At 45.1% G+C, this 19,399-nt stretch overlaps 1 protein-coding gene across 1 annotated transcript in view; it reads left to right on the forward strand.

Annotated features, from left to right (window-relative positions):
* Positions 1-10,586: 10,586 nt before the first annotated feature.
* LOC142312896 (uncharacterized) overlaps positions 10,587-19,399 on the forward strand; it is a gene marked incomplete at its 5' end in the record, with an annotated part of 87,029 nt that continues 78,216 nt past the window's right edge. Inside the window, 5 exon segments of the mRNA XM_075351882.1 lie at positions 10,587-10,745; positions 10,871-11,050; positions 11,133-11,274; positions 11,436-11,576; positions 18,622-18,678. Of these exon segments, the coding sequence (XP_075207997.1) occupies positions 10,587-10,745; positions 10,871-11,050; positions 11,133-11,274; positions 11,436-11,576; positions 18,622-18,678 (679 nt within the window).

Genomic DNA, 19,399 nt, shown 5'->3' on the forward strand with positions numbered 1-19,399 from the left:
AACCCCTCAAACCACCAGAATTCTGTTTGGTTCCCCTAAAGTATTAAGAAGTATTTCAGGCACAAAGAACAATGAGCTTCACATGTTTGGATTAATTATCTCTTTTTCCAGCCTTTTCTGACTAATTAAGACCCTCCCCAAACTTGTGAACAGCACTCATACATGGTCAACATGGGCAAAACAAAGGAGCATTCCAAGGCCATCAGAGACAAGATCGTGGAGGGTCACAAGGCTGGCAAGGGGTACAAAACCCTTTCCAAGGAGTTGGGCTTACCTGTCTCCACTGTTGGGAGCATCATCCGGAAGTGGAAGGCTTATGGAACTACTGTTAGCCTTCCATGGCCTAGACAGCCTTTGAAAGTTTCCTCCCGTGCCGAGGCCAGGCTTGTCCGAAGAGTCAAGGCTAACCCAAGGACAACAAGGAAGGAGCTCCGGGAAGATCTCATGGCAGTGGGGACATTGGTTTCAGTCAATACCATAAGTAACGTACTCCACCGCAATGGTCTCTGTTCCAGACAAGCCCGTAAGGTACCTTTACTTTCAAAGCGTCATGTCAAGGCTCGTCTACAGTTTGCTCATGATCACTTGGAGGACTCTGAGACAGACTGGTTCAAGGTTCTCTGGTCTGATGAGACCAAGATCGAGATCTTTGGTGCCAACCACACACGTGACGTTTGGAGACTGGATGGCACTGCATACGACCCCAAGAATACCATCCCTACAGTCAAGCATGGTAGTGGCAGCATCATGCTGTGGGGCTGTTTCTCAGCCAAGGGGCCTGGTCATCTGGTCCGCATCCATGGGGAAGATGGATAGCACGGCCTACCTGGAGATTTTGGCCAAGAACCTCCGCTCCTCCATCAAGCATCTTAAGATGGGTCGTCATTTCATCTTCCAACAAGACAACGACCCAAAGCACACAGCCAAGAAAACCAAGACCTGTCTCAAGAGGGAAAAAATCAAGGTGTTGCAGTGGCCTAGTCAGTCTCCTGACCTTAACCCAATTGAAAACTTGTGGAAGGAGCTCAAGATTAAAGTCCACATGAGACACCCAAAGAACCTAGATAACTTGGAGAAGATCTGCATGGAGGAGTGGGCCAAGATAACTCCAGAGACCTGTGCCGGCCTGATCAGGTCTTATAAAAGACGATTATTAGCTGTAATTGCAAACAAGGGTTATTCCACAAAATATTAAACCTAGGGGTTGAATAATAATTGACCGACACTTTTATGTTGAAAATTTATTAAAATTTAACTGAGCAACATAACTTGTTGGTTTGTAAGATTTATGCATCTGTTAATAAATCCTGCTCTTGTTTGAAGTTTGCAGGCTCTAACTTATTTGCATCTTATCAAACCTGCTAAATCTGCAGGGGGTTGAAGACTACTTGTAGGCACTGTACATAGTAAGTAGTTGCAATACGGTTTTATAGATGAAGAAAAAGGGGAGTGAAAGTGAAAAAGAGTGTGAATTAAAAAAGTAATAAAATCACATGATTCTAAACATGTATATCTTTATATTCTATGCATGCATTGACCATATATTCTGCATTAATGTAATATATTTATAAGATTTTGGAAAAATAATTTTCATATCAATAATGTAATTATTCATATAGAAATATATTGCAGAACTCAGTGAATGCATGCATTATTTGTTATCTGTAATGGAGGATTACATTTAATCATACATATTTATTCTCTCTCTATAACCTGTAATCCCTTGTATTTTTTTGCTGACCGCTTTATACATTATCTTTTTAATGGATTTTCATGAATAAATGCCGATGATTTTAAAAATCTACACTCTGAGGACTGCGCTGGACTTCTTTTTCCTATATCATGTCTCCCTTTGTCCCAATGTGAATTCGGAATATTATTAAAATCTCCCATTATCATAAAGGGAACCCCTGGAAAGTCTGCCAATAAATTTATCAGACTGTGAAGTAGTTTGCTGCAATATGGCGGAGGTATGTATAGGGATATAATTACTACGGCTCTTGTCCCCAGCCTACAAGAAAGACATACATACCGCCCATCTTTATCCACGATGACCTTTAGAAATTCAAACCGTGCGCCTGAGCGTACTAGTATACTGGCCCCTCTGGAGTATGCAGAATATGTAGAATGATACCCCACTTTGTGCCACCTTCTATCCAGTAGATGCAGCTTCTCCGGTATCATGTGTGTTCCCTGCAAGCAAATTAGGTCAGGTTTTTCTGTGCGTAAAAATTGAAATACTGCTTGCCTTTTGATGCTAGAGGCTAAGCCCCTAACATTCCAACTAATTAGCTTAATGCATCCCGCCATATGATTAATTGACAATTTCTCGTTCTCCCAGAGCTCCTTAATAGGCCAAATGAGACTGTCGACCGGCCCACCCTCCGCCTACCCCCCCAATATAAACACCCCCCACAACAATAAACATAGTAACACATCGTTGCCACCAGTCCCCTATGTATCAGGGACGGAGGGCATATGTTTGCCTTGACAAGTCTGCCAGATACTGCGTCCATATTTTGTCGTGTTTCCCCTTTTACGACGGACAGGACCCTATCAACCATCAATAACACCAGAACCAGGACCTCCAGAAGGAGGGGCGGACCCCGCCTGTTTGTCGTGCACGGTATCCGGCTGTCCATCTGATCAGTATTGCAGTCCTGCCATATTCTCGCAATGCCCCCCTTTTTTTTTTTATTTTTTTTAAATATTAGGGGGAAGAACGAAAGCAAATTACGGTAAAGAAGAAGGGAGAAAAAAAAAGGGAGGAAAAAAAGGGGGAGGGGAAGTAGGTAAAACAAAGAAGAGAAAGAGAAAAGTAGTATAAGAAGAAGACAGAGGGTGGAATAAGAGGAGCGAGAGGGGAGAAAACAAAAACCAAAAAAAGAGGGGGGGGGGGGGGGATAAAAATTAATTCAGTATTTATGCATTGCGAGTCCAGTATGAATTGGAAAGTCCCTTTTCATAGCCAGGATTCCATTTCCTCCCATCCTCAGTGGTGTTTGCAGACCCCTTTCCTCTAGAGTCATTAAATGTAGATTTAAATTTAGATTGCTGAGGTAAACAAAAAAAAATAAATGTTTTTTAAAATTTTCAAACCGGAACTCCTCCCCGGCAACCATAGCATAGTATTTTTCCTCTACACCACTGCATGCGATGAGAGGTAGGGTGTCTCCAAAAGTCAGTCTCCAGCTTTCCCTTAACGACCCTCCCGCTGCAAGCATTGTTCATTGCTATCCAGCCATCTTAGCGCTTCCTTAGTATCCAGGAAAAAGTGCACTATTCCTCCAGCTACCACTCTGAGTTTCGCCGGGTACATCATGGAGTATACCAGATTCAGTTGTCTCAGCCTTCTCCTGATGTCAATGAACTTGGCTCTTTGCTTTTGCACTTCTATGGAGTAATCTGGAAAAATGGATATCTTGGAGCCATTGATGATCAGGTCCGGGTGTCCTCTGGCAAGCTTCAGGATATTATCCATGTCTCTGTGGTGCAGTATTTTGGCCAGGACAGGTCACGGTGGGTGTCCAGGAAGCAGGGGGCGGGTGGGAACCCTATGGGCTCTTTCCACTGCATATAGAGGGGTGAGATGCTCAGATCCAATTTTACTTTTCAGCCATTCCTCAAAAAATTCAGTTGGGGATGTACCTTCCACTTTCTCTGGAACGCCAATTATTCTCAGGTTGTTACGCCTTGATCTATTTTCAAGGTCATCCGTTTTTGCTAGGAGTGCTGCTATTTGCTGTGCTACACGCTGCCCGTTTCTGTCAGATCCTGCCATGCGGTCCTCCATGATACTGACTCTCTGCTCAACTTCTCCTGTTCTCTCTTTCACTTCATGAAGCTTGTGCCGAATGGATGCCATGTCTTCTCTCAGGCTCCCCAGCTGCTGGGTCACCTCAGTAATAGATGCTCTGCATAGCATTACTGCTGTGAGGATGTCTTTCAGTGTGGGCTCTTCAGGGATATTCTGTGTCAGCTCCCCTAGCTGTGCTGCCTGAGATCTGGGATTTGTCTCTGCCATGCAGGCCTGAGCTCCCTCGCTGCTCTCACTCCTCCCTCCTCCTTCACTCAGCACCATGCTGTCTGCAAGTCCCATATTCATCTGCAGCTCACCTCTCACTGTCTCTCTGTGATGGGCACCGCTCTCCTGCCGTGTTGCAGCCTGTCTTCTGGTCTCCTCAGCGTCTGCACCATTATCTTTTCTTTGCTCCATGCTGCCCACGACACCATCTTGATTCTGCTCCTCCATTTCTCCCACCTGCTTTTTCGGCCCCCTCCTTGTCATATCTGTGCCAGTAAGCACTGCAATCAGGTCAGGGGGTCAGAGGGTCGTCCAGCTGCAGCCTGTGACTTCTGAGAGTGTTTTTTTGGGTTTCTTCCCTAGGGATTTTCTAGATGCTTGGCAGGAGCTACAGGATCTGCTTCCACTCACATACTGAGCTAGGCCACGCCCCGTCCTTTCGAACCCTTGAGAGAAATCTCTCTTCAATGGCTGTCTTGGAAAGTTGCCTTTTTAGTCGCTTTTACCTCTATCAGGAGAGTGTCCGAACTGGCAGCTCTGTCCTGTCGCTCACCTTACCTGATATTCCATCATGATAAGGTGGTCCTTCGGCCTTCCCCCGCCTTCCTTTCGAAGGTCGTATCCTCTTTCCACCTGAACGAGGACATTGTGTTGCCGTCATTCTGACCGGTTCCGGTCCACTCCTTTGAGAAAGCCCTTCACACTCTCGATCTTGTCAGGGCTCTGCGGATCTACATCTCCAGAACAGCGCCGTTGCGCAAGTCCGATGCCCTTTTCGTCCTTTCAGAAGGACACAAAAAGGGCGACCTGGCTTCCAAATCCACGATTTCTCGATGGATCAGGACTGCCATCTGTGAAACTTACAAAGCATGAGGTGTCGTTCCCCCTCAATCTGTGCAGGCCCAGTCTACACGAGCAGTGGGTGCCTCCTGGGCTATCCGCCATCAGGCTTCGGCGGCCCAACTTTGCAAGGCCGCTACCTGGTCCAGTGTGCACACGTTTACAAATTTCTACAGAGTGCATACGCATGCTTCCGCGGATGCTGCTCTTGGAAGACCAGTCCTTCAGGCGGCAGTGCCCCATTTATAAGTGGCCACTGCTCGGTTTTCTGACAGTGTTGATATGTGTTCGCTGCAGTTGCAGTCGTTAGCTCTTAGTCTGATGATATACACTGTTAATAGTTCAGTTCCCACCCAGGGACTGCTTTGGGACCCACTGTCTGTGTCCCCCAATGGAAAGGCGAGAAAGGAAATTACATTTTTGTGTACTCACCGTAAAATGACTTTCTTGGAGCCTTTCATTGGGGGACACAGCTCCCACCCTTGTGGTTTTGGTTGTCCTTCTCCTACTGCTTTTACAACAAACTGAGCTAGTTCCCGCCTAGCTGGGGTTATATGCTGTGGGAGGAGGAGCTAACACTTTTTTCAAACCTAGTGTCACGCCTCCCCTGGAGTCACCATATAACCCACTGTCTGTGTCCCCAAATGAAAGGCTCCAAGAAAGACATTTTACGGTGAGTACACAAAAATGTCATTTTTCTCCGGCAGCACGGGCGTCACACGGACCACACGGATGTGCTCCACGTGACATCACTGTGACACGTACCGGAGAAAACCAAGTTTCTGTGAAATAAAATTTAATTTCTACACTCACCTTCTCTAGCGCTGCTGTCTCTGCCGCTGCTGTCACTTGCTTCCGACCCCCGCTCATTATGCTCATCGCATATTCACTGCACCGAGGACCGGAAGCAGCAGCAGCGGCAGAGACATGAGCACCATGGACAGGTAAGTATAGAAATTCATGCTGTCTGTGTGCTATGCGGATGTCACATGGCTATCACACTAACAGCACACGCTGAACACACACACGGACACATGCACACACATACGCACCGACACCACGGACCATGCAAAACGTGTGTGTTTTGCACGGACGTGTGAAGGAGGCCTTACTGAGCTTTGACACGGCTTTCAAACTGCTTCCGGGTACACTCATTAAAGTTCATGAAAATGCACTACTTTCCCTTCCCACCCTCTGTAAAAGTGTCTGTCATTGGGTGCAGTCCTGCTTCCCTCGCCCACCCTCTGTGCCACCGCCTGTGATTAGGTGCACTCACACTAGCTGTCTGGGTCCCCGGAGTGTAAAAATAAATTGAAAAACTTATGTTTAGTCCTCCTTATTTTGATACCCTGTGCAGATAAGCAAACGGCTACAAGCTGCTGCCCCCAGCTTTGTGTGTTATCTTGGCTGTGTATCAAAATACGAGGGACCCATGCGGCTTTTATTTAACATTATTTAAATAATTAAGAAAAACATTGTGCGGTCCCTACCAATTTTGATACCCAGCCGATATAAAGCAGGCAGCTGAGAACTGGTATGGTTATTGGGCTGTCCCCAGTCAAAAAATAACCCACAGCTGCACTGGAATTGGCGCATCCATTAGATGTGCCAATTCCAGCGTTTTACCCAGCTCGTCCTGATTACCCTGTTGCGGTGGCAATTGGGGTAATATAAGGGGTTAATGACAGCTTTGATGTGTCAAAAAATTGCAACTGTCGTCAAGCCAGAGGTTAGTAATGGGGTGGGGTCTATGAGATCCACCTCATTAGTAATCGTGTGAGTAAAAAGAAATAAACTCAAAACACAAAGCGAAGTTTCTTATTTTTAAAAAAACACCCTTTCTCCAATATATTAATTCTGAAAACACCCTTGCAAGTCAGATGCAATCCACACAAGGTCCCACGACGATCCCAGCACTACTACATTTTGAGTTTGCAGTGCACGCTCACATTAGAAAATGTGACCACTCTCACAGCGGCCATCAGGGATACACTGACTGATCCGCAGCTGTGAGCTGTGATTTCAAGCAAGATCACGTGACAATTCAGCTGGAGGTTGCCACGGTACCCCAGCTGTGACCTCAGGTGAACTGACCTGAGGTGAAATCATTAAACTCAGTGACCTTACCCCAGGTGAACTAATTGAACTCAATGCCGCATTAACATATTCGACAATGTGCGCACAATTAGGCGGGCTTTGCACGTTGCGACATCGGTAACAATGTGTTACCGATGCTGCAGCGATAGTCCTGCCCCTGTCGCACGTGTGATATCTAGTGAAAGCTGCCGTAGCGATTATTATCGCTACGGCAGCTTTACACACACATACCTGCCGTGCGACGTCCCTCTGGCCGTCGACCCGCTTCCTTCCTTAGGGGGCGGGTCGTGCGGCGTCACAGTGACGTCACACGGCAGGCGGCCAATTGAAGCGGAGGGGCGGAGATGAGCAGGATGTAAACATCCCGCCCACTTCCATCCTTCTCATTGCAGCCGGGAGGCAGGTAAGGTGAGGTTCCTCGTTCCTGCGGCTTTACACACAGCGATGTGTGCAGCCGCAGGAACGAGGAACAACATCGTACCTGTCGCTGCACCGGCATTATGGAAATGTCGGAGGCTGCAGCGATGATACGATAATGACGCTTTTGCGCTCGTTCATCGTATCAAAAAGGTTTTACACGTTGCGATATCAACTGCGACGCCGGATGTGCGTCACTTTCGATTTGACCCCACCGACATCGCACGTGCAATATCGCAACGTGCAAAGCCGCCCTTAGTGCTTGGTTGCAGAGATGTCTGCACCAAATCTGCATCTCCTGGAAAAAAATGCACGTAAACCGCTTAAAAAATGCATGCGATTTTTTTTTTTTTTTTTTTTTTTTTTTTTTTTGTGTGTGTTTTTTTTTTTGCCAGGAGATGCAGATTTGGTACAAAAATGTCTGCAACCAAATACTCAATGTGCACACATTGCTTAATTTGGCATGGAGATCAAGGGCTTCAACTGAGGTCACAGTTAAGGTCCCACAGTACCCCAACTGTGACCTCAGGTAAACTTACCTGAGGTGAACTCAGTGACCTTACCTCGGGTGAAGTAATTGAACTCCATGCCAGATTACCAAAGTAGAGGATGTGCAAACATTGAGTGTTTGGTTGCAGACATTTCTGTGATTGTGAATGCCAGTGACCTGACTGCCGGATTGCCGGACTGCTATAAGCACCATGTCCCGCAATCCGACAATCTGTCATTCAGGTTGACACAGGTCGCACTGGGGGCTCCCCGCTGCCCTCAGTGAGAGAACCCGCTGCTCTCAGTGAAAGTGGAACCTGATGCTAGATTGCTGTGCATCAGTTTTCTGCACTCCAGCTGTCTGGATTTATTTTTTTATACTCCATTTCTTGACTCAGACAGCTAGTGTGAGGGCAACAAATCAGATGCCGCCACAGAGGGTCTATCCTACACCAGTGTATTCTTCCCTGTTATCTGTATCTAGAGGATATTCGGAGGGTATGTTGTTGCCCGTGGGCCATTGTTTTCAGCTCTTCAGCTATCTTAAGCCAGACTGGAACCGCAAATGGGCCAGATATGATCCATGGGCCACTATTTGCCCAGGTATGGTCCAGAGCAGGCCTGCACAACATACGTCCTGTCTAGCAGATGCCGCTCCCTGGTTCTAGTATTCAAATGTAATTGCATCTCTCAAACACAACTACATTTGAAAAACTGAGCGACGGGACTGGCGAAGAGCAGAGGAGACCGAGTCAGACCTTCCTTCGATATGGAACAGCATGCTCAGGTCAGCATGCGACTGACGTTATCATGCCAGTGCCGCAGAGGCCTGAGAGAGATCCTCGTTAGTAAGCGCTCCATGGAGGAGCTGAAGATTAAATGTGTTCCAAGGCACAAACTGCGGGGAAATATTGTGAAAGGAGGCAAAATATAGCGAGGAGCAGTGGAATATTATGGAAAGTATCAGTTTCAAGTGATATTTTGCATAGGGGGAGTTTGTGTGGGGTACTGATATTATGGAAAGGCTTAGTGTGGGGGCACAGTATGGAGAGAGGCAATGTGGGGGGAATATTACAAAGAAGGGCTGTGTGTGGGGAGGATTATTATTATGGAGGGGCAGTGTGGGGGCGTATTATGGAGAGGGGCAGTGTGAAGGGAGAACATTATAAAAAGTGGCAGTGTGGAGGTAGAACATTATAAAAAGGTGCAGTGTAGGTGACAACATTATGGAAAAAGGCAGTGTGCTGGGATGACAGTATTGAAAGGGGCAGTGTGGGGGGATATTATGGAGAGGGGCAGCATGGTGGGATATTATGGAGAGGGGCAGTGTGGGGGGATATTATGAAGAGGGTCAGTGTGTGGGATATTATGGAAAGAGGCAGTGTGGGGGATATTATGGAGTGCGAGGAGGGATATCATGGAGAGGGGCAGTGCAGGACAATATTATATAGATGGGCAGCGTGGGGTTATATTATAGAGAGGCACATTGTGAACGGGATGTTATGGAAAGGTGCAGTGTGGGTGGAATATTATAGAAAGGGGCATTGTGGGGGGATGACATTATGGAGAGGGGCAGTGTGGGGAGATATTATGGAGAGTTGCAGTGTGCGGGCATATTATACAGAGAGATGCAGTGTGGGTGGGATGATATTATGTAGAGGGCCAGTGTGGGGGCAGGGATATTTTGTGCAGGAAGGACAGTAAGGGGCAATTATTTATTTAGGGTCGCAGGATGTGAGATTTTTATTTATGGGCAGTATAATGATGCTTTTATTTTTAAGGAAATCATGTTAGGAAGTGCTGGTGAAGGCAAAGAAGACAGAAATCTGCAAAGACGAGTTCTGGACATGAAATCTCATCATGACGTCTGTACTATGTGGAGATGAGGGATGAAAACGGCACAAGTCAGAGAAGATGTTTTGTATAAGGTACCTATATTTAATTGTTTATTTGGGATACTGCCTGTACTGGTATAGTCCGCAGTCTGATAATGGCTGGTAACAACAACACCCAGCATCTCCTTACCATTGTTGAGGACATACTGGGAATTGTAGATTCAAGCGACACAAGTGTATAAGGGGCTGACCTGACATTACAATTGATAGCTGCGTTGGTGATGCATTCATGGTCTGACTGTGGTTCTGATCTTTAACACATGTAGCAATCCATAACATGCTTCATGGCTATATTAAAATTTATTCTCAAATCTATAAGATTTGAGTATTTTTTTGAGGAGAATTTCTTGAGTTTCTACTCCAAGAACTCAGTTTAAATTAGCACGTGTTCACATTGATTTTTTGTTTTGGAGTTGAAACTCTCCAAATCCTCCGCAAATGCTTAAAACATGCTTCTGTTGATGCATTAATGTACCGATTCTGGTTCTGGTGATGTATGAATATACTGATGGTAGTTCTGGTTATGTATTCAAGTAAGTACGTCTTTACATTTTTTTGCAACCCTGAATGGTTCAATATCACAATGTAGCCCTGGAACCAAAAAATTTTGTGCAGCACTGGTCTAGAGTGATTAACTGTCATTCATGTAGTCAAATACTTTGGGGCCAGAAACTGGCCATAGCGTTTGTGCAAAATTTTGTCAGGCATTGACATAGCTTTATCTTCAGAGGAACTGCCGTCATATTCCAGCGCATGACAAAAGCTTGCCTACAACATCTACACATTCTATCTCCTCATATGATTCTTCTTATTATCTCCAGTAATTCTCCCCATTCAGGTCCCTACAATACCGGATCCTCTTAGATATTCTATATAAGAGAATTTTCCTGATTGACCCATCCAGGATGGATAGGAACAGGGACAAGTTGGCAAAGAGGCTATTAGGCATCACCCTGGAGATCCTCTTCCGGCTTACTGGAGAGGTGAGTGATTCTGATGATGTCACATTACATCATTCTTATCTATGGGAATAATGGACAGAACTGGAGAGGTGAGGACTCTGGAAATGTCTGTAGTGAGATTTAGTAATGTGTCTCTCCATAACCAGGATTACACAGTAGTAAAGAAGACCTCTAGTCAGCGCTGTCAGACCGCTATGTCTCAGGGATGGGGAAGACCCTTGAATCCATCTGCGGGACCTCCACCTCACCCCCTGAAACATGAGGACATCAATAATGAGAAAATCCTAGAACTCATCTACAAGATGATTGAGCTGCTGACTGGAGAGGTGACACTGCTGGGAATGCTGGGACATTATACAGTAACGCTATGAAGGGATCAGGGGATGACTGTATCATTGTATGTGTCAGGTTCCTATAAGGTGTCAGGATGTCACCATCTATTTCTCCATGGAGGAGTGGGAGTATTTAGAAGGACACAAAGATCTGTACAAGGACGTCATGATGGAGGATCCCGTCATATTGGAGGATCCCCAGCCCCCCACATCACCAGGTAATATATATGAATAAATACACTTTTATTAATATTTGCTTCTCCCATATTTTCTAAACCTATATAGAGAGTCTGTAAATTTGCTCATATCATTTTACTCAGCTATTTTGCAGACTTTTATGAGGGCTATAATAATAAAAATATTATTTTTTTTTCTATAGCACCATCATATTCCGCAGCAGTTTGCAATTCAGAGGGTATTTGTACAGACAATATGAGACATGACAGAGTAAAAGATAATTCAACACATACTAAGAGAAGTGAAGGTCCAGCTCCCAATATTACAGTCAATAAGGAAATAGGTGAGTTACAATTGGTAAACGGTAAAAGTCATCATTTTAATAAACAGGGTATTTCAATAGCACTGTATGAACTGATCAGCAGCTGTGTGCTTTAAAGCATATAGAAAGTGTTTAAACAGATGATATGAAGGACTAGACTCTGAGAAAAATTTAGGAAGTGCAAAGAGGAAACAGATTAATCAGGTAAGATGATGGGACAATCTAAACATATGTGTTTTTAGGACATGCTTAAAACTGTGGATCCTGGCAGTTAATCAAATTGTCCTGGGTAGTGCATTCGAGAGAACTAGCGCAGCACAAGAGAAGTCTTGGAATATGTCTGTGTTAGCGTGAGATTGGATGATTAAGGTTGATAGTCTTAGGTTATTAGCGGAACAGAGAGCACTGTGAGGGTGGTAGGTAGAGATGAGGGAGGAGATGTAGGGTAGTGCAGAACTGTGGAGAGCATAGTGGGCGAGACTGATACGTTTACAGTTAGGTCCAGAAATATTTGGACAGTGACACAATTTTCGCGAGTTGGGCTCTGCATGCCACCACATTGGATTTGAAATGAAACCTCTACAACAGAATTTAAGTGCAGATTGTAACGTTTAATTTGAAGGTTTGAACAAAAATATCTGATAGAAATTGTAGGAATTGTACACATTTCTTTACAAACACTCCACATTTTAGGAGGTCAAAAGTAATTGGACAAATAAACCAAACCCAAACAAAATATTTTTATTTTCAATATTTTGTTGCGAATCCTTTGGAGGCAATCACTGCCTTAAGTCTGGAACCAATGGACATCACCAAACGCTGGGTTTCCTCCTTCTTAATGCTTTGCCAGGCCTTTTCAGCCGCAGCCTTCAGGTCTTGCTTGTTTGTGGGTCTTTCCGTCTTAAGTCTGGATTTGAGCAAGTGAAATGCCTGCTCAATTGGGTTAAGATCTGGTGATTGACTTGGCCATTGCAGAATGTTCCACTTTTTTGCACTCATGAACTCCTGGGTAGCTTTGGATGTATGCTTGGGGTCATTGTCCATCTGTACTATGAAGCGCCGTCCGATCAACTTTGCGGCATTTGGCTGAATCTGGGCTGAAAGTATATCCCGGTACACTTCAGAATTCATCCGGCTACTCTTGTCTGCTGTTATGTCATCAATAAACACAAGTGACCCAGTGCCATTGAAAGCCATGCATGCCCATGCCATCACGTTGCCTCCACCATGTTTTACAGAGAATGTGGTGTGCCTTGGATCATGTGCCGTTCCCTTTCTTCTCCAAACTTTTTTCTTCCCATCATTCTGGTACAGGTTGATCTTTGTCTCATCTGTCCATAGAATACTTTTCCAGAACTGAGCTGGCTTCATGAGGTGTTTTTCAGCAAATTTAACTCTGGCCTGTCTATTTTTGGAATTGATGAATGGTTTGCATCTAGATGTGAACCCTTTGTATTTACTTTCATGGAGTCTTCTCTTTACTGTTGACTTAGAGACAGATACACCTACTTCACTGAGAGTGTTCTGGACTTCCGTTGATGTTGTAAACGGGTTCTTCTTCACCAAAGAAAGTATGCGGCGATCATCCACCACTGTTGTCATCCGTGGACACCCAGGCCTTTTTGAGTTCCCAAGCTCACCAGTCAATTCCTTTTTTCTCAGAATGTACCCGACTGTTGATTTTGCTACTCCAAGCATGTCTGCTATCTCTCTGATGGAATTTTTTCTTTTTTTTCAGTCTCAGGATGTTCTGCTTCACCTCAATTGAGAGTTCCTTAGACCGCATGTTGTCTGGTCACAGCAACAGCTTCCAAATGCAAAACCACACACCTGTAATCAACCCCAGACCTTTTAACTACTTCATTGATTACAGGTTAACGAGGGAGACGCTATTCAGAGTTAATTGCAGCCCTTAGAGTCCCTTGTCCAATTACTTTTGGTCCCTTGAAAAAGAGGAGGCTATGCATTACAGAGCTATGATTCCTAAACCCTTTCTCCGATTTGGATGTGAAAACTCTCATATTGCAGCTGGGAGTGTGCACTTTCAGCCCATATTATATATATAATTGTATTTCTGAACATGTTTTTGTAAACAGCTAAAATAACAAAACTTGTGTCACTGTCCAAATATTTCTGACCCTGACTGTATATAGCTTCTGTAGCGGATGGGAAACTAGTACAAAGACTGACCCAGGGTGGAGGCATCGGTGTAGTGGTTAGACAGGAATTTGATCCTGCATTCAGGATAGATTGGAGTGGGGAGAGTTTAGAAAGAGGGAGACCAATTAGTACAGAGTGGCAATAGTCCAAACGAGAATGAGTTAGAGCAACAGTAAGAGTTTTTCTAGAGTCAAAGGTAAGAAAAGGTCGAATTCTAGAGATGTTTTTGAAGTGCAGGTGATATGAGCAAGTGAGTGATCAAATATAGAGAGAAGGAAAGATCTGAGTCGCATATAACCCCAAAACAGCAAGCATGGTGTATAATGTTCCACACAGACCTTCATATGATGCGATGTCCCCATATCCCCCATTAAGTAGACAACTCGTATAAGAAAAATTTAAATAAAGCCTATACACACAGATTCCAGACTCTTTGTCAACCACGGCTTCTGTCTCCACTTCTATCTGGTACAGCAATGTGCACTGGACGACGCGATGCAGTGACGCTCATTGCGCTGCTCAACATCCCCTGCGTGCTCAGTCTCCAACATGGCGTAGGCCGGAAGTAGCCTGTGTCTTGTTGGAAGTTACCGACTGAGTAAGTATCTCCTTTCGCGACGCTTACGTCACATCACACGGTTAAAAGTGTTAAACACTCTGACACCACTCACCTGTTTGCCTGCGCCTCTGCTGTCAATGTGCTGAATGTCTGCAACCAGCAATATCAGTTTGTCTTTTTTTTTTTTTTTCCTTTTCTTCAAATTCTGCCTCCCTTGGAAAGGCAGGAGGTAGCGCCCAAGGCTAGTGCCTACTTTGTCTACACCTTCTCGCCTTCTCCCAGCCCTGCCCACAATGCCATTTGCTGTGTGAAAAGGATCCAGCTCTTTTTTGTGTTCAAAAAATTTTTTATTAAATTTTCAAATATTAAGGGCAAAATACAGAGGGGTAAAAAAGGAAAAGTAAGGGAAACTCATAAACAATAAGGAAGAGGGAATTTAAGGAGTAGCAGTTGTCTTAATGTAAATCATTATCTTGATACAATTTTAACTAAAATACACAGTTATGGAAACATATGTGAATGAATATAAAACTTATGCTTAAACAAAACATAAACATATTCCATAAAAGTAGAACATTATTCTGAGGGCTCAACGATTCTAAGATTGGGTGTGAAACTAGCTATCCAAGGGCACCATCTTATAGAATATTTTTCTGTAATCGCTCAGATATATTCAAAGATCTTATGCGATGTCATGGTTTCTATTCTCTCTTGTATAGTAAGAACAGATGATCATTTCCACTTTCTCGACAATAAATGCTTTGTGGTCAAGAGTATGTAGCATATAATATGTCTAAATTTACTCGGAAAGTTTTCGATTTCTAACTAAGGCCCTGTGCGCACTTACCGGTTTTTCCCGCGGATTTCCTGCGGTTTTGCTGCATGTTTCGCTGCAGAAAATGTTCATAACATCTCTGCAGTGATTCACCAGCAAAACCTATGGGAAAAAAATGCTGTGCGCACTATGCGGAATTTGACAGCTGCATGTTTTGCTGCGGGATTCTCGCAGCAAAAACAATTGCATGTCACTTCTTTTCCGCAGGTACCTGCGGGATTTCGCCTTATTGACTGCAATGTAATCGTGAAATCCCGCAGGGAAGTGATGTCATTATAGGAAGAGGAAGCGGAGCAGAGAGTAAACACACACATCACACTCACACACAGACATATAGAATACACATACAAATCAAACGGAAGTATAGAAAAAAAAAGCACGTGGGCTCCGCCGTATTTTTACCTTCCAGCCGAGGTAAGTACACAGCGGTGGCCCGGTATTCTCAGGCTGGGGAGGGCGGGGGGCAGGGTTAATGTCCCACCCCCCTCCCGCAGCCGAGAATATCAGCCGCAGCTGCCCCGAGACTGTTGCATGCATTATGCGGCAGTCCCGGAGTGTCCCCAGCTCTTCCAGATGCCGTGATGCGGTGGTTATCCAGGTAATAACGAGTTAATGGCAGCGCATCGCCGCCATTAACTCCAGGCTTGATCATGGCAGTGTCTATGTGACAACTGACATGATCAACCCGTAAGTAAAGTGAATAAACACACACACCGAAAAATCCTTTTATTTTAAATAAAACACAAAAAAGCTCCTGGCTCACCCGTTTATTAACCCCCCCAAATACACAGCTCCGGCGTAATCCACGTGTTGCGCTGCTTGCATCCAGAAGCGAGTGACACAGACACAGGCTGAATGCAGCCTTGCAACGAGCCTGCAGAGGTAACCACAGGGCATTTCCCATGGCCGGTAATGTGAACTCACATTACCGCTCGGGAGAAATGCAGCGTGTGCTCACAGGGACTCTATCTATCTATCCCTCTATCTATCCCTCTATCTATTCTTCTATCTATTCATCTATCTGCTATCTATCTCAGAAGGAAATGACCTTTTTTTTTTTTCTTTTTTTCAATGTACTTTATTGTATTGAATGCATTAAAGCACACGTACCAACCCGCACGTGGCAATACCGCTAACAATACCGCGGCAAACCGCATGCAGTTTTCAGGTGCGGTTAGCCGCGTTTTTTACCGCGGGTGCGGTAATCTTTCAGACCCTGCGGAATTTTCTTAAGAAAATTCCGTTTTCCAGTGCGCACAGGGCCTAAAGTAATATTAAAGAAGTTGTCCAGTTACCAAAACTGTTTTGTTTTTTTTTTGATAAATCTTGCTATTATGTGCCTCTAAACACATCTATCACGTTATTTTACCAATATTATCTTTTATCATGGTCTAGCATAACATCTTCATTTCTGGCTCCAGCTCTGATGGAGTTAATCTCTCTCTTAACTTCCTGTGTTCAGTTACTACAACTTCCACAATCCTTTGCAGTAACTAGCAATCTCTCCCCCAACCCATTCTGACTGTTCCCTCCCCTCAGATCTCCACCACAACAGTTCCCTCCCCTCCTTCCTGTGTGCACTGCCTAATCATGGTAATAGAGCTTTTATCCTTTGGTCTTTCTGTGCTGCATGTCACTATCTGTATCCACTCTGGGACTTGTAGTGCAGGTGACCGGATGATACATGTCACTAACTGCCCCTCTCTGTGATTTCTGCTGCATAGTACCAACTGTATACACTCTCACCTGCACTACAAGTCCCATAGTGGAGACAGTGACATGCTCTGCTCTGACACATAGTGTGCTGCATGTCACTGTCTCCACTGTGGGACTTGTTGTGCAGGTGAGAGTGTATACAGTTGGTAGTATGCAGCAGAAATCACAGAGTGGAGACAGTGACATGTATCATCCGGTCACCTGCACTACAAGTCCCATAGTGGAGACAATTAGTGACATGCAGCAAACTATGTGTCAGAGCAGAGCATGTCACTGTCTCCACTCTGGAACTTGTAGTGCAGGTGACAGAGTGGAGCAGATTGGTCCCATGCAGCTGTGCTGCTGGTGGGAGTATATGATCACACTGCCGACACCGCCCGTTCTCCTGACAGCTGAGCAGAGCGGGCGGGTGGACAGTGTGATCACATACTTGCGTGACAGGGGGGATTTCAGTGGAGGAAACCCCCCCTGTACTCCACACTGGAGCCCATACCTGCCACAGCTGAATGCTGGTAAGCGTCTGCTTTCACCGCTCCACAGTAAAGTTCTCCGGCTCCTCCCCTCGATGCTGTGCTGTGACGTGCGGTAGTCACCGCCCACAGCCCTGTCAGTCACTGTGAGTGGCGCCGGCCTCCTGTGACGTACCCGTCCAGTTTGAGAGCCCGGAAATGCCGGGACGTCAGAGGATGCCGGCGGCCACAGCTCCAGGGGTCATGTGACAGGCACTGAGCGTGCAGGATAGCGCCGCTCAGTGCCAGAAATGGAAATAGAGGCTATTGAAGAAGATGCAGACAATGGTAAGTGAAAATCATTGGGGGAAAAAAAAAAATGGGTGGACCACCCCTTTAATTGTGACGTAAGGTCATGGACATCAAACCATAGTTTTTTGAGTTGACAGCTCCTAAAAATACAAGATAATCTGCTGGTATTTCCACAATTTCACCAGCATAATGGAGATTGGCAGGGAAAGGCTATTCTTGGGTATGAATGATGCTCAGCCCTGTACGAGCCGCTTGCAGTGTTTGAACGGCTCACATTGGGGGTAACAACAGCATGATCAGATGTAGTGTGTTCACAAAAATAAATAAATAAAAAAAAATATATATTGAAAAAGCCTGCCCACCCTCCCCTGGAAGTCTTAAGCTTATGGCTGGCTGCATGTGGTTGAGACACGAACTGCTCAATTACTGACTTCCATTGTGGTTCGGGTCAAGTCTGGGTCACAAACCAAACTTTATCTAAAGTTCGGCTTTACCCTCTGATCCAAACTTCCAAAGGTTCACTCATCTCTAATTGTTAACCCTTTACTCTGCAGTGTAAGGAAGTTACACGCTGAGGCTGAGGCCACACGGAGATTAGTGCGAGTGGTCGCATGACATTCGGCTCACGCTCGCAGAACAGCGGGAGCCAAGTGTCATGCCACGTGACTGTGGTCCGATCCTGCGATCTGACCACAGCTGCGGAGGGGAGGGCTGGCGCTGCGGAGGGAAGGGATTTATCTCCCCATCTCCTCCGTTACGGCTGACGCGAGAATTGCAAAGCACTCCGCAATGTATCTCTCACCCCCATAGACTTTCAGGTAAGGATCCACCCGCACCTGAAAGCTACACGTGTCAGCTGTTCAAATCAGCTGACATGTGCGGGACTCACCGCCGCCTCACTGCAGCAGCCAGCGGTGATTAGCCCAACATGAGTCATGACGTACCCAGTATGTCATGTGTCGTAAAGAGGTTAATGACCTACATATAAACATTCTAGGTACTAACTACTATTGTTTTATTTTTTTACAAAAACAGATGTCCCTAACATTGCGGCATCCACTCACCTAATGCACTCACCTATAAAGCTACTAGGTAAGTACTATTATTATTTTTTTCTACTAAAAAATCAGAAGTCACTAACACTGCGACATCCGCTACTCTACTTATAAAAAAAACCCCCTGACTTATAAGCAATATTGATCAGTGCACTGTAGCTAGATGTCCTGTTCATGTGTCGCAAAAAAATGTTCAATCGAATGTTCAGTCGGGGAGTGAGGGACTCAGACTCTGCTCAGCAATACCGATCAAAGGGGGCGCACAAAGGAAAAAGGTGCAACAAAAAAGTGCCCCAAAATTGCAGCTGTGAGGGAGAAGATAAGGGGGAAGCTTTAATAGGGATTGGGATCTTGACTGTTGCTGCTGTGATCGCAAACAGCTCAGCGCAGGGACAGATTAGTCAATATGAAGCTATTGATGGAGGAAGATCACAGCCACTGGCCAATTATGTCTATCAGCTACACACAGAAGCTATACAACCACTCTACACACCAATCCTAAGTGAAAATGGTATGCAGAGAGGTGATAGTTATTTTACATGAACCCTTTTGGTTGCCATCGGTCAGGAGCTATTCACTGATTAATAGGGACCAAAAGGGTTCATGTAAATAGATAGGTTCATGTTAATAAACAGAAGCATTGCCACAATCCCTTCATCCTCTTACTTATGATTTGTGCTGTCTCAGACAGCATATCAACACTTTTATTACTAAAACTCTGTGATTGACTAGTCAGAATTGACCTGCCAATCACAGCA

The sequence above is a fragment of the Anomaloglossus baeobatrachus genome, chromosome 5 (genome assembly GCF_048569485.1).
Source record: "Anomaloglossus baeobatrachus isolate aAnoBae1 chromosome 5, aAnoBae1.hap1, whole genome shotgun sequence".
NCBI classification, from domain to species: domain Eukaryota; kingdom Metazoa; phylum Chordata; class Amphibia; order Anura; family Aromobatidae; genus Anomaloglossus; species Anomaloglossus baeobatrachus.